Here is a 16618-nt window from a genome sequence, read left to right as displayed (position 1 = left end):
TTAAATTAAGGAGGAAAACTTAAATTTGTAGTATCCTCTATTTTTTAGTTCCAAAGTTAAAATAACTGAAAACTGAAAATATTTTGTGTATTTTCCTAATAAAACACAAGGCTAGAAAATGTTAATTTATTTTCTTAGATTTCATCTCTGCTGTTTTGAGTTACGAAACTCTGGATAATAGATACCCTCTGCCCTATACGTAAATCCAATATATATATATATATATATTCTGCATTGTGATAATGTAGCTGTCTTTTCTGCCTTACAGGAATTCTTTATGAGTGCTGGCCTCATTTTTTCATTTCTCAAATATCTGTCATTCCCTCTGATATGTTTAGCATCAGTCTCCGTATCAGTCTGATTTACTGAGTTCTGTCAGTATTTTGACAGCTACCTTTCGATCAGAAGGCATCTTTTTCTTTTTTGTGCGTGGGTGCTGTAATAACGACATCCCTGAGACTGAATATAATTCATCAGGTACACAAAATTATTTCTTACAGTTTTGGAGACTGAGAAGTTTTGAGGGGCTCACATTTGGTGTGGAACTTCATGCTGTAGCATGCCACAGTGGGAGGCAGAGGAGGGGAGAGGTGGGGAATGGGGAGAAAGGGGAAGGGGGAGGGAAAAAAGAGGTGAGGGAGAGGTAGTTAAGGTGGAGGAGAACATAAACAAAGAAACAAAACCAGGGAATGAGTCTGCAGCCTGGAGCCCTTTTATACTCACCAAAACTATAAGCATGAGGGTGAGACACCTATGACCTAAGCTCTTTAAAGTGTTCTACTTATTATTGTTATAGAGTTCAGGGTTAATTATCCAGTACATGCTTTGGGGAGGGGATTAAAATAATATAATTCTTCCCTCTATACTCCAGTTTGATGTCCTCTCACAGACGAAATGCATTCATCGAATTATGAGAGTCTCCAATGCCTTTAGGTCCTTCTTGAATCAATTCAAAAGCTCAAAGTTCATGCTCTCATCTAAATCAGGAACAGACAAGACTCTTGGTGCACCATTTATTCTGGGTAATGTTTCTGTCCAGCTGCGAGCCTCTGACATTAAACTAGTTACCTGCTTACAGAATACATTGGCAGATAGGCATTCCTATGCCTGAAGGGAAAAATCAGACAAGAATAGTCGGCCCTGTGTAATTTCACAACCCAACAGAGGAAACAACATGAAATTAAAGTTGCTGCTTAATCTTTTTGATGTCATAGCCATCTTCCTGGGCATATGGGCAAGAGGATTGGACCCAGAAGGCATCCTGGGGCCTCATCCTGATGACTTGGCAGGGCGTACAGTTCATCAACCATGTCATGTGTTTGGAGCCTTGTGCCACAGCTCTCCTAGGCTAGACTAATGCGGTATGATTCTATAGATCTGTGGACTCGTATGCTGTTCCATTCTTTAACTCCACTGGGTACCTCTCTACTGGGGACTCTCAGTTCTGACTGTGCCCTTGGAGTAAGATTTTCACAGCCCTTTTTATATGGCCCTTGAAATCTAAGAGTCACTGCCATGGATCCACTGCTCTCGTATTCTGTACACGTGTAAAATAAACTCTTTGAAGATATTGCCAAGTTTATGACTTGTGCCTTCTGGAGCTGAACCTGGGCCTATTTGAGCCGCAGCTGCATGTCCGAGAAGCACAGGAATAGTTAGTCCTGGGCAGTGAGTGCGGATATCCTAGAAATGTTGCCTTAAAGTCTTATAATATTTATGCCTACTGTATTGGTAATTGACTTTTCAATACATGTCCTGAAGAAACAGTCAAACCATTACAAAAAAAGGGCTTATTTATACCTTCTAATATTTTATATTGGGTGAATGAATTAATTTCTGAGGTAAAGCTAAATTTCCAGAATTTTTGTAATAATAATAATTTGTTGCGTCTCCACTTAGGTAACTACTCAGTGTGAGTTCCTGGGCTCGTTGCTGTGATTGGGGTGGATGGAGTGGGGAGATTCTTGATTCAAAAATGTATGTAACTGAAGGATTGGACTTTGAGCTACTTGCAAGCCCAACATTTTTTCATTTCATCACAGAATAACAGGAGCCACAAACTGATCTTTACTAAAATTAGCACTCAAAAGTTGGTCCTTTACAATGTCAAACAGAAAGTGAAGTTAGTGACTGTGTTCTAGAAATTCTAAAGGAAGGATGTAAGAGGCAAACATGAATATTAACTGTATATTTTCCTGTCTTTCTTACTTGTGTTAATGCAGCTTTATCATCTGGGTGGCATAGTGTATGAATGATTTAAGGATAAATTTGAGGACAATAGCCACCTTTCTTCCTTACACTCTTGATGACCCAAAATTGCCATAAGAAGTATTTTAAGCGGAAGCAATAAAAGAAGACCTAAACCATATTGGCTCACTGCCCCCAGATGTAATGATTTTAGAGTAATTGCATTTTTAAGTACTAACAATATAAGATGAGCTAATAGCTCAAGATTGGTTCAAGATCCTCTAATGAGCAGATAGCCATAATTTCTAATCATCATCTTACATATCCCCCCTTAATTAGTGTGAATTGGACATAAAAGTTCTTTGTATACACACTGAAATGGACCATGGAAATATAATTTATTGCGATTCCCACTGAAGTGCATTTTAAAGGACATTTTTCTTCTGAATACATGGACACTCATCTGCAAATACATTTAACCTCTTGGTGAGAGAGAGTTCATCTACAAGATGATAAAGAATGGAACAGATCATTAGTGGATGATGGTTTACCTTCCCTGAGAAATTCTAATTTACCTTTTGTCCATGGAAAAACAATGTAAAACAAAGGTGGACTGTCTAATGTGCTAATGAGTCTCTGCTTAAAGGCTTTGCCTATAATTAGCTTTACTGTGGATTGCTTGAAAATGAAAATGTGAGCCAGCTACTCCAAATGGATGTTGTTGACCTGCAGAACCTGGAACCAGTGAGATTATTTTATGCCTGGCAGAGCCTTCCTGTTTTCACCTTCTTGGAAATTTTTAGCAGCTGTTAAAACAATGCTCTACAGAGGAAAGGGGAGCACAAGTCCTTCAGCTCTCATCAAGGGCCTTAAGCCATTGGCTAAGGAGATGTTGCTTCTCTTAGGCTTGGCTTTTCTGTCCCTTGCTGAGTCCTTGGTTCATTCCAGGCCATCATTGTTTCTGAGATTTCCTGTTAGGTTGAAGATAGAATTATTTACCTAAAGCCTTTTATAATTCTGGTGCCCATATCTTTGCCTGCTAAGCCATTTCAAAGAATAAGAGAGTGACAGAGCAGGAAGAAGCCTTAGAAGTTGCTTGATAGGATGTTCCATTTTGTCAGTGATGAAATTTAAGGACATATATATATATATATGAAAAGTATATAGAGTGTATACTAGAATAAACACACAAATGGAACTTTAACAATGATAGTCTTAAATTATATTAATATATAGTAGTTTTCAAGTTATTGGAAATCATTGGTGACAAATAAAGTAGAATGACTTCCTTTGTCACCAGCCCTTTCCTAATAATCAGAGCCTTCATTGTTCTACTAAACTGGGTATTTCTGCTCCTGTTCAAACTTAAGTCCCAGAGAATGTTCAAAGCCAGTTTGAATTAAGTCATTTTATTGGTTTGGCTGGTGTCATTGTAGGTACACCTTAATACACAATGGGGTCACCTGATAGACTCATCACAACTTGAGAATATCACAGGTCAATAACGCATTCAATACACTTATCCGAGATGACAGCTGAGCAAAATAGGACATTGATAAGTATCTGTCATTCATCCTTGAGACCACCCTTGAGACCATATGACTGACTGAGAGTACACTGGTTTGAATGGGAATAGCCCCATAGTCTCACATATTTGAATAATTGGTTTCCAGCTGGTGAAATCCAGAACAATTAGAAGATGTGATCTTTTTGGAGGATGCGTACCACTAAGGGTGAGCTTTGGGTTTTCATAAGCTCATACCATTCCCAATCAGGTCTTACTCTTTCTCATGGTTGTTATGTCAACATGTAAGCTCTCTTCTACTGCTGTAGCACCATGCCTACCATGGTGATCATGGACTAACCTTTTGAAACTTTGTGGAAACCTTCATTTGAAACCTTTATTTTATGTTGTCTTGGTGACAGTGTCTCTTCATAGTAGATGAACAGTAGCTAAGATAGGGAATGTAATCTCTCAGCTTCTAGAAACTATCACCAGGGTATTCTTTGCCTGGGAAATGATCAAAATTTGACAGGCTCTTCCCAGTGAATGCCTATCTCTTTCAGACAGTTGTAAAATGGAAAAAAATCTACCTTTTATGACTTGAGTGCTACTCTCTACATTCACACAAGCTTTTTTTTTTATTAGTATAAATATGTGTCATCAAATTTTACCATTGGAAAGATGTTGACTCAGCTCTCTACCTACTTAATTTTATTTCATAGAAAACATACATATAAAAGTGAGATTTCTTAGCTCTGTGCTCAGAACTGATAAGTATCAGGTTATTCTTGGCTCTGGCCATCGTTATTGTCTTTAGACTATTTGAAAATCATCATTTAATGATCTCTTAGCACTATGTGCTTCTTTTTCATTTTCCTTTTGTTTTTCACTCTTAGATTAATCTCTTTGATTCTCCTTTTTGAGTAGATTTTTATCTGAGTTCCAATGATGGAATAAAGTTGAAAAGAAAACTAGGAAGTCTCACTAGAATGCTGATGTACTCAAAGGAGTAGTTTGTCTTTCTTCTTTTATTGTCTAGTCATATGCTTTCAATAGATACTATTTATTGATTTTATTGTGCTTCTTTCCAGAAATCCCAAATGTACTTTGTTAGATTTTCTGTCTTTCATATAGAAACATTGAAGTTGCAGACTATAATAGTGTCTGTGTTGGTGTAAATAAGCTGTATCAAATTTAGAGCTGATTTAAATTGGACTCATAGAATCTGTCTTGATATGTAGCCATCTATACCCTTCATATGTAAATTTTAGACCTAAAAATTGACAGGAAGGCTATAATGCTCATGGGTTTTGCTTTGGAGTTGGCATTCTTTAGTTGTACTAGTCTAGTCAATTAACAAGCATTCCTTTATTCTAAAACTTATTTGTGTGTATGTGTGTGTGTGTATGTGTGTGTGCGTGCATATGTGCTTTTGTGTGTGTTCATACATATATCAGAAGTTAGAAGATGATTTGTAGACGTTGTTTCTCTACTTGCATCACATGGATTCTAGGTATATAGCTAAGTTCACCAGGCTCTGTGATCAAGAACCCTTACCCAAGCTAAGCCATTTTTCTGCCCACACTTAAAAAAAATACTCTGCAGAAAATTATATTGATTTCTACTCAAGGCTACATGCTGAATTCAGCCTGACCATGAGAATGACATGGTGACATGGTTCCTGCCCCTGGAACAGAGCCACCAGGGAGGGGGCCTCCTTAGTGGTTGTTTTGGGCATGAGGCTTGTTTGTATAATAATGTAGGTATTTTCACATTCTCCATTTGAAGACTCTCCTTACAGGTGAATGACTCCATGATAATGAGAGACAGCATGAGTCTGGGAGGTAAGGGTGTATGTAAAGTCTCAGCAAAATGGAAAAATGCTGTGACCTTCAGAACAGCCCTTAAGGCTGTGGGAAAAAATGTTGAAAACATGAGCTCAAAATATATATACTTTCTCAACTATGCAGAATATAGGGATGCAATATAAATTAGATGAGGGGCCTATTGGACCTAGAAAAACAGAGGCAGTTGCACTATGAATGAGCTCGTCAGAGAGATACAACCTGGGATAAGTTTAGGTCCAGGCCCAAGTGTGATAGAAATTGTATTTTCAGAGCAGAGTCCTACCCAAATACCTTATTATCTGTGCTTTACAAAGGCAGACAGATATCTGAATTATTTTGCAATGTTCAAAGAAAAAAAAACATGCTTGCTCTCTCTTTCTAAGAATCAAGGGGCTGGGGTCATGGGATGCTGATTTATGGGACAATCAAAAGAGAACATGGGGTAAAGACTGAATTGATATATAAATAAAAGACTGGTTTTTTTGATCTGCAAGAGATGAGCTATCCAAAGAGGTTTTTAGAATAGAGAGGTTTTTAGAATAGCAAGACAAAGCTGTCTTGAGCAGAACATGGGTCATCAGCTTGTCACCCACAAGTTGACTTTGAATCGTTTTTTTTCCCTCCGTTGTTCTCAAACATTTCTTCCTCAGAACCCTTCTCCAATCCTAGGCTGGTCCTTGGCAGCTACACAACAGACAGCACAGATTTATAGAGACTGACATTTTAAGTAACCCCACAATGTAGTCGGAATGACCAATATACATACATGAAGTATAGTAAAATGTTTCTGGAAAGAGACAATGTGTGGCATTTTAAAGGGATTGGGGAGAGGAATCCCTGCTGCCTCTCAAAGCTTGGATGAGCACTCAAAGCTAACACAGAGAGAGGACTGCTCACTTGATGCATGCTAGTGTGAAGGAAGTACTCAAGGCTGCTCAGAAAAAGCTTTCCAAAAATCCTTCAGATCCTCAGATCATCATTGAGAATCTCCTATAATCCTGTCTAAAACCCACACCTCCTATAAATACTGTGCCCTTTCTTAAAGGGAGAAAAAAAAATAACTCTTGTATTTGACCTTGACAGGTCTCACCCAGCAACCTCAGCCTTCTACACTGCAGGGCTTTTACTAGCCGTGTAGAGATTAGTGATTGACATATTCCCCTTCCCTTAACCAGGCTCTGCCAGGGATCTCAGTGTAAAAGTCAATCTTATTCTTAGGCCTATGTGTCCTTAGAGAACCATCAAGAAAATACTCATCTTCTGTAAATGTAAGGAAAAAAAGAATAGTACAGAGAGATATACAAGATCTCTGTACCTTTTATTAAACTTTGCTATATGAACATAAACATTCTTTTTTAAGTGTCGTAGAAAGTTTGTGCTTAATCAGCTTGTCATCCCAAAGGTGTTTGGGTCCACAAATGAACCAAGAGTAAAGGATATTGCCAGGAGTTTTAATAAAGCAGTTGAAATGAGTGTTAGATATCTACTGCCAGTTTTGGAGTCCCTGTGTTTTTATTTGCCCTCAATTTTCTTCTGACTAACAGGGGTTTAAGATTCTTCACTAGTCATCATTAGTAGCTAAACAGTTTGGCAGGAGTGGGACATAAACTGCCAGGAAGAATAAGCTAACTAGTGGCCATTGGTGGGGGTAGACAAGGCTTGAACTCAGACTTCTGTGTAAAGCCTTAGGGATGCAATGTGACAAGGAAATGCAGCCTGAGGGTTTCTTAGATTACTCTATATGCGTCTCTATGCTTATACTTGCAACAAACAGGAAATATGACTAAAACTGAGGGTATGGTATTACCCTCCCCGCCATCATCTTAGTTAGGCTTATAAAATTCCATCCAGTAACAAGACCATAAATATTGGCCCCATCATTCAATCCATTTTTATTCTTAAAATTTTATTTCCTAAAGCTTTTGTGCATGACTGTATTGTACACCGAGGCTCTTCCCGCTCATACCCTAATGCTGCCCCTTTTGTAATCCCCACTCCTGTTCTCTAGACAACTTTACTTACTTTCTGTCATTTAGGTAAATAGGTAGGTAGGCAGATAGACAGATGATAGACAGATATAGATGGTCCATAGATACATAGACACATAGATACAGATAAATAGATGGATATAGATAGATAATACATAGGCAGATTAGATAGATAGGTAGGTAGGTAGGTAGGTAGGTAGGTAGGTAGGTAGGTAGGTAGGTAGATAGATAGATAGACAGACAGACAGACAGACAGATAGATAGATAGACAGATAGACAGACATATTTACAGAGGTTTGATTTTAATGTATGAGGCAAGGTCTTATGTATCTAAGACCTGGAACTCACTGTGTATATGGCCAAGAATAACCTTGACCTCTTGATTCTCCTGCCTCCAGTGTCTCTAACTCCAGAGAGTTGTGGATTTGGAATTGAAGCCAGTGCTCCATGCATGCTAAGCAATTCCTTTGTCAAGTGAACTACATCCCTATCTTCCTGGATGTATTTTATGCACTTCTTGTCATTCACTTAGGCATCTGGATTTATGTGCCTAAAGATATTTTATTTTTGTGTATTCCTCTGTCTTTGTCAGTGGTTGTCAACTATGCTGACATACTAGAGAGGGTTCTCGTTTCCTTGCAAAATTAGCCCTCTGATTTTATAACTCATCAAGTTATGTGAGCTCTTGAATCTCAAGACTCCTTCTTTCCTCCAAGAGGGAATGTTTCAATTTGGAGGAAAAAGCTACACCACACCCTGATTGTATCCTGTATCCCATAACCTCTCATTAGTACAAAGTTCCCATCTCACTTCTGTTCAGAACAAACCAGTGGTTCCCCATTGTGGGTAGAGATCTAAGTTAGAGACCTATGGAAAGTTTTCCTTCCCCTCTCTCTCCTCAAGCCCTTTGGCCTGGAGGCTGGCCATAATCAGGTGCAGTGACCTCGGAAAAGAAGTCATTTCACACTAGAATCAGGGCAGAGCCTCTGCACTCCCTGGGTACCTTCTCCCCTGCTTCATTTCAAGTAGCAGATCTGTATGAGGAAGATACTTGAGCTCAAAGTGACCTCATTTGATGCAGTTAGATATTTATGGAAGGCACCTGACAGATTTTTTTTTTTAAAGCCTACAGGAACATTTAAGAACAGTGGGTATTTATTCCCAGGAATGCGTCCTCTTGCAAATACAAAATGTCTTTGGAAACAAGGCTTTTCACCAAAATAAAACAAAATCAATCAGTCGAGGAGTTGGCCAGATAGAAAGCATGACTGTGCTCTCACGGGACAAACGAAGGTAGCAGTCGTCGTCCTAATCATGGTGAGACAGGGCAACGTTTTCAGAAAACGCACATGACATAAAGCTCCCTATGGCTGTATCAAGAGACAGTTTATGTCCCCTGGAACTGTGTGAGAATTAAAAGTCTCAGCTTATGTTGATATTGATGTCACTCTGCATATAAGTTTAAATTGAATTATGTCTGGAGATACAGGCAAAAATAACCCTTTAGACATGTTTTATTTTCTTGGTTTCTTTTGTTTTGTTGTTGTTTTTATTGTTGTTGTTGTTGTTCTCTGTTGGTTTGAGATAGGATTCCTCAGCTTGCCATACACACATTGTTAAGTGCTAGTCCAGACCATTAATTTGCTTCCTCTTGAACTTTCTATAAATAGAATTATTCAGTAAGTACCAACTTGCTGTCTGGCTTAATTTTTTAAATATTTTATTAATTTTTGATAACTTTATGAATGTATTTTGATCATATCAACCCTCACTTCTCCCCTTAACACCTCAGATACACTAACTCACACCTTTTATTTTTTTAATTACCTACCAACCCGAATATGTGCTACCCATATACATTCATGAGTTTAGGACTGTCCTCCTGAATGTAGTTGACCCACCAAGAGCCACAAACTTAAAGTACACTGACTGTCCCTCTCCTAGAATCTATCAACTATGCACAATTCCTCAGAAGTGAGGACTCATGACCTCCCTCCCACGCCGTGCTCGAATGTTGAAAGGATCTGTCTGTCTCAGTGCTCCAGTGAGATAAGGGTGCTACTTAAGCATGTGTCTAGTAGAAGATTGCAAATTCGATTATCAGTAGGAGGAGAGGACCTGGGCCCTGTGAAGGTTCTGTGCCCCAGTGTAGAGGAATGCCAGGGCCAATAAGTGGGAGAGGGTGGGGTGGCAGGCATGGGGAGGGGGGGAGGCAACAGGGGTTTGTTCTTGTTGTTTTTGTTTGTTTGCTTGTCTGCTTTTTGGAGGGGAAACTGGGAAAGGAGAAATTTACATGTAAATAAAGAAAATATCTAAAAAAAAAAAAGGAACATGGACCGGACGAGGGGTAACATTAATGAGCATGCGTGACTTAAGGGCGGTGATATCCGCAAACAGCCTACTCTAGCATGCCTTAACTCCCCAAAGCTGCATTCCTAGACCACCCTGTATGACTTACACAGAGTTCAATGAAGTCTCCTCTCTGCAGTAGTTGTTCGCATTCTTCCCTAGGGAGGAGCAGTGTGGATTTTGTAACTGATTGAGCTCCTGAGTCACACAAGTTATATTAGCTCTTAGATCTTGAGACTCCTCCTTTCCTCTAAGAGGGAGTGCTTCAATTTGGAGGAAAGAGCTACACAACCCAATGTTCCGATTGTATCTTGTACCCCATGAAGTCTCATTACTACAAAGTTCCCATCACGTTTCTGTTCAGAACAAACCAATGATTCCCTATATCCATGTGCATGAATATCCAAGTTAGAGGCCTGTAGAATGTCTCCCCTTCCCCAATCCTTTGCCCCGAGGCTATCCATAATCAGGTGCTCAGATCTTAGATCGCCTGTCTTTTAGTACCAACATGCTTCTGATCTGCTTTCTCCGTCTGCAGCACTCACATTCTCTCTCTGCGTCTCTGTAATTCTTCTAAGTTTAGCTTCCAATGAGTCCTTCTTAAGGAGACCTTGCAGGTGAAAAAGAAACCTGCCTCTCCATCCCTCTCCACACTTCCAATATCTTTCCGTCTTTTTTTATCTTGCTGTTTCAGTTACCATATAATATAGTATTTTGTTCATTACTCATCATGTCCATGTCTCAGTCAAACCACAATACTGGTTTCTAGAAGGAAGACTTAAAAAATAAATCTGTTCATGGCCATAGTCCCAGTTGTCAGAACATTGCCAGGAACATAGTGTATAATCAATAAATATTTATTTGTAACATAGAAACCACATAAGAGCTGGCATTTGAATACTGAACTTTAGTATCTTTGGTAGATTTATGTAAAGTGTCTATGAAGACAAATTCTTATAAAAAAATTTAGATGGTTATGAAAGTTGACTAGTATGCTTGCTTCAATCACATAGGTCGGTTATTTCATTATAAAAAACCCTTGTGTCCTTAATACCAAATTAGATACTTTTCTTATTGATGGAACCAAATATCTGAAGACAAACAACTTAAAGAATTAAGTGTTTATTTTGGCTGATAGCTCAAAGAGATACCACCCGTCATGCCACAGAAGCCCTGGGAACGGTAGCTTAAGACAGTTAGGCACATTGTACATTTTGTATGGAAGCTGAGAGCAGATAGCATGTGGAGGCTGCTCTCTGAAGCTTTCTCTGCTCCCTAACATTCCACAATCTTCCAAAACATCACCACCTGTTTTTCCCAAACATCAGTTTGAGATGAACTGTTCAAACATGTGAGCCAGTTGGGGGGGGTGCATTTTACATTCAAACCATAACATATGTTTATCCTATCTTAAGAAGGCTCGTGTATATCTCTGTATCAATTTGAAGGTCTAGAAACTCCTCTTGCCCCACCTTCGTTTACCTATTTCTTTCTTATTTTTCTCTCCTTCATTATTTTCCCAAAATATTTTAAAGTATTCTGGCCAAAATCCTACTACTGCTGAGATAAGAAGGGACCTGGGTAAAGTCTATATACAATATGTTTTTCTTTGGAGTAACTTTTGCTTCTTTTGTCACAGCTTGTACACTTCTAACCCCTATGCCTGTATAGCCATGCGTGCCTTTGAAAATGTAGCTTTTCCCTGTACTGTGCAAGACTCCCATGTAGCTGGACATTTCCCTTTCAGCTCTGAAGACTTTTCCATAAATGTCTGCCAGCTCAGCCTCTGTTTCTTTCAGAGGCTTATAGGTGGCTCCCCACGATAGGCCAATAAGAACTCCTGTGCACTGAGCCACATCCCCGCCCCGAGAACGTAAAGGGAATTCAGAACCCATTTATGCAGATACCTGAAGAAAAGCCAGTAGTCTGCTGGGTTAATGTGGCTCTCACATGTTCAGAGAGAAGCAAGAAGGCTGTGGGGCTGGAAGATGAATAATAAATGAATCATTGAGAACATGAATGCAAGACATGAGAAGGCACTACCTCAAGTCTGGGTCTTAAACATGCTGGAGAGTTAGATAATAACCAAATTAATGTATAAGTTATACACCAGACAGGGAAGATTATAATACAATTAGCTTATCTAGAGAAAGGGTTTGCTTGGGCTCTGTCTTGAAAGTCCCAGACTATAATGTTTGGCCCTATTTTTTGTTTTTGTTTGTTTTGTTGTTGTTGATTTGTATACAGATTTTTTTCTTTTTGTTGTGTTTTGGTTTTTTTGGTTTGGTTTGGTTTGGTTTGGTTTGGTTTTTTTTGGCATATGTTGGTTCTTACTGGTAGCCGAGGACAAATAGAAATCACCTTTACTGAACATTTCAGCGACTGAGGGACCTTCATTAGATCTCAACTACTAAAGTTCCACTGCCTCCCAATGGTGTCACTCTAGGACTGAGCTTTGAACCTTTGGATCTTGGAACCCATTCAAAATCCAAACTTTAGCAGCACGCTTGAGGGATGGAGTGAGATGAAATCCTTGACATAACAGTGTAGGAATCATCGAAAAGGGAGGCCAGGGAGAGGCACCTTAATTAACACTATGCTTTACTGATGCCCTCCGCTTGTCCTGGGATCCAGAGGAAAGATCCAATGTGAGGATCAAACCTAGCAGGTGCCTCCACTGTTCTTTTAGGTACTTCTTTGCTGTTGATTTTCTAAGATTTTTCTGTATTCGTCCTCAGACTTTGTATGAAGTAAAATTATAAAAGCAAGAATAAAAGATACCAGAAAAATGTATCTGTAATGTTACCTTCATGTTGACTCACCATCTTCTGTACTAAAGTGAATTGGTCCTACAGGTCAAAATAGTTATATTGTAATGGGACTGGGGAGAGAACTGCTGCACAGAATGAAGACTCATTTCCACTTCCTCAGAACCCAGATAAAGAGCTAGGTCCCAGGGAACATGTCTGAAACATTCACACCGCCAATGTCATAGGTGGATCCCTGGATTCCATTGGCCAGATGGTCCAGCTAGATGAACAGGTTTCATGTTCAGAAAGGTCCTGTCTCAAAAAAACACAAGACAGAGAAATACAAAGTAGATTCCTGATGTCTGTCTTGTCTCTGCATGCACATGAACACTCAAGACACATCCATAGGAATGCGTATAGCACACACTCACATACACATTATCCTAAATACCTGATTTTAGTCCTGAAGTCACCCAAAGGCCTTTTAAACCATTCTGTTCTGAGAAATATATATTGCTTTGAGTTAAATTCCCTTTTTAAAATTTGTTAACTATATTTGTAGCTTCCTGTAGCCACAAATTTTGAAATTACAAATTTATTCATTTAAAATTTGATTGACAAACCTACCAGTTGAACTATGTGACTCTCATCCAAGCTTTAGCCTTTGTTTTATAAATGTAAAATGGTAGATTGTAGTCAAATCTGGAGAAGGGAAAAATCACGGACTATTGTTGGTCCTGCAAAGCAGCATTACTTCCCCCTAGGCCCTGACCCTCCAACCTTGGCTTAAGGATTTAAGACATGTGATGGTGCTTTCTGAAGGATTTTCTGTGTCTGAGTGCTCTTGGGTGCATGTGTGTAGATGGATCACAAGCTTGCTTGGTGCTTCTGAAGGACAGAAGAAGGCATGCTGAGCTCCTTGTGGTACTGGAGTTACTGTTGCTGTGAAGCATCCCGTGGTGCTTCACATGTCCTCTGGTGACCAAACCTGGGTCCTCTGCAGGAGCAACAAGACCTCATACTACTGGACTATGTCTCTAGCTGATATGAGTTGCTTCTCAGTTCTGAATTGGAGTGTTTTGCTCTGAACTTCTAAAAACAGTCTTTCACCCAGAAATGAACACACACAGCGTTTCTTTTGTAACTTCTACATGAAAGCCCATGTTAAAATGCCAAATGGTTGAAGCAAGTTCTTGAATGTTGTTTTAACCCCCTACAAGCTTTTTCTTTCCTTTTTTGTTTTTCTTATTTTAAATGGAAATGAGCCCTTTTTCCATTCTTTACTGCATGGAAAATAGTATATCCTCTTTCCACAAACTTGGGAGATGAGTATTACAGGGTTTGACTATTTTCTTTTTTACACAAGTCCCTACATTTCAAATCTTATTCCTGTGCCAGCTTACATCAAATTCAAGAGTTTGAATGGCAGGTCTGAACCATTGCTTCAGACTGTCCCCCACTAGACTTGCTCGTTGCTATGAGAATATCCATTATATGCCATTGTGTAGCTGTGTTCATCGTGACTAATGCCCTTCAAAGTATAAGTAGGAAAAGAGAGACAAGTGACAAGGATTGATTAACAATCTTTCTTCCAACAGAAACAATAAACCTACTAGATAGATTGCCAGCTCAAAAGCCTGAGAAATGCATGGTGAAATAATTGTGTTGGTGTGTCTATGTGTGTGTGTTATGATCACGTTTTCTAGAAAGACATAAAAACTCTACCTGGTCTTTCTTATCTCTAATACTTATGAATGATTATGGAAATATGGACTTCCAGATTCTAATGAACTGGAAAGAAAATGCTTACTTGTGGTCTCTTCAAAGGGATTTTTTTAAGTAAAAGGAAATAGGGTAATATTATCGGCAGTGGATAAACAATATGCATATCATAATTACTAGTATAACCTTTACTTTTTCCTGCCTCATTCCAGCAATCATCCAGGGTGGGGCTTTTAGTACCAGACTAGACGACAAAGGAGGGCAGCAGTCACTAATAACAGGAAGCTGTGACTGAGAGAACAGAGGGGGAAGCAGGCAATCCCTGCAGTAGCAGTGAGTCATAGCAGGAGAGAGAGGAGGGGAGTTCCTGGGATCCTGGCAATGTTGGCAGCAGCCATTTCTATGAAGACAGTTCTCGTGTTGTATACAGACAGCTATTGACCAACGATGATGGAATTATGTATAGCCAAGGGGTGCTTGGGTCTGATCAAAGAATGGAGCAATGAGATTGGCTTAGCTTGCTGAAGAATGAGATCATAGTTGACATAATGCTGAGTGAACAGGAGTCGGAGGGTGCATCTGAAGTTGAATTTATCCCTTTTCCCAGCCTTTACTGCCCGCTCACGCTGCAACTAAGGCTTCTGTTCCCAGATCAAATCCGAGAGACATGTATTGGTTTCTCAGGCTCCTCTGGGAATTAAAACAAAATCAAATGCCCCTGACTATTTTTCAATAGCGTATACCGGTACATATGTCATTGGTTTGCCGATTATTGAATCTGATCTAGTCTGGTGTCATAATTCATATTTCATTCGCTCCAAGGTGAAGTTTCTCTCACTTGCAGCTTCTGCTGGCTGCAGATGTACATCCATCAGTGCATTAAGAGCCGTGGCGAGCACTCTTCCCTTGCTCCCTCCTCATGTCTAGCTTCCTTCCTACTCTCCATGCACCTGACTTCTTCAGAGTCGATCAATAAGCAGAAAGCAGAGAAAGCAGGAAGTCCTTCTGCAACAGACGTCAGTTTGCTCTTGTGGATAGTGAACCTGACTCTCTGGGAGCAGTTTCTCTCAGAGGTTCTTTGGGGTTTCTCTCCCTCCTCTTTCTTTGCATTTCTTTTACGTGTTGGCTCCAACACTCTACTGGTGTGCTACTTTGCTTTCAGTGGCAATTGGTTTAGCTCACACTGGTTGAGATGCAGAGCACACTGACCGTGCAGATAAGGGATATTGAGAGGGAAATTCTCTCCGGTACTTACAAGGGAAGTTAGAGCAGGGGATGTGGATGAGCGAGCAACTGCTTGTGGCCTGTAACTGAACTCATACAAATGGACAGTTGCCAGGGAAGAGATATAGTGGACCTCCAGTAGACACATGGTTAAGAGGAAACAAAGGAGAAAGTTTCTAGCTAACTGACATGTAAGTGTTTGCTAGGGACTCCACCCAGAATTATGCTTAATTACATGTGTATTCTTGTGCATATTGTTTGCACAAAATCTGGATCTCTGGATCTTTAAATCGATCTACCTGCTTTTTTTTTTTTTACCCCCCATGTGAAAGTTTATGTCTTTATTTTAATTGGATGTGAGCCCTATACTGTTTTATGTTTTTAAAACTGTATTAATTTTACTCTGGCCCCTTTAGTTCTCTGACAAATTTAACTCTTTTTTTTTCTTTCAGTGGTATATGAACACAGATCAAGATTAGAGAAATCTTTGCAAAAAGAAAGGCTTGAACACAAGAAAGCAAAGGAAGGTAAGACAACAGGAACTTGTGCCCTGATATTTCCTCCCACCCTTCTTTGATGTGTCATGTACTTGAACTAGAATGCTTTTGGTTTTGTATTTTTGTTGTTGTTGTTGTTAAGTTGTCTCTCAAATCGGCCTGAAGCCAGTGCTATAAGAGAAAGGGCTGTCAATAAATGTATTAGGCAGAATGCAGAGATTTTATATAGTCTCTGTAATGGGGATATAGCCCTTTCTTCTCTGAGAACTGAAGACAGAGAGCAAGTAGAAGACGTGCGAGCTTCATCACCAGGTCGGGGCTCAAAGGTCTTCATGTCCTTCATTCCCAGAGAGAACCATCTGAATTAGAGGTTCGAGGCTGAGGTTAGAAACTTTTCCTTCTGGTTCTGCAGCCTTCATGGAGTGTATACATTGCCATACAAATTATATCAGAATTAACACATGGCTTACTTTCTAAGTATTTTTATTGGATATTTTCTTTATTTACATTTCAAATGTTATTAACCCCTTTCCAGGTCTCTCCTCTGGAA

The 16618-nt window shown here is 39.5% G+C and overlaps 1 protein-coding gene across 2 annotated transcripts in view; it reads left to right on the top strand.

Annotated features, from left to right (window-relative positions):
• Golim4 (golgi integral membrane protein 4) overlaps positions 1-16618 on the top strand; it is a 78800-nt gene that overhangs the window by 28503 nt on the left and 33679 nt on the right. For both annotated transcript variants that reach the window (XM_031374115.1, XM_031374114.1), the window contains exon 2: positions 16024-16098. In XM_031374115.1, coding sequence (XP_031229975.1) covers positions 16024-16098 — 75 coding nt within the window. The remainder of the gene's footprint in view (positions 1-16023; positions 16099-16618) is intronic.

Source organism: Mastomys coucha, unplaced genomic scaffold (genome assembly GCF_008632895.1).
Source record: "Mastomys coucha isolate ucsf_1 unplaced genomic scaffold, UCSF_Mcou_1 pScaffold16, whole genome shotgun sequence".
In the NCBI taxonomy this organism is placed as follows: Eukaryota; Metazoa; Chordata; class Mammalia; order Rodentia; family Muridae; genus Mastomys; species Mastomys coucha.
Note: the sequence above shows the minus strand (reverse complement) of the source record. Positions and strands in the feature narration are given on the sequence as shown.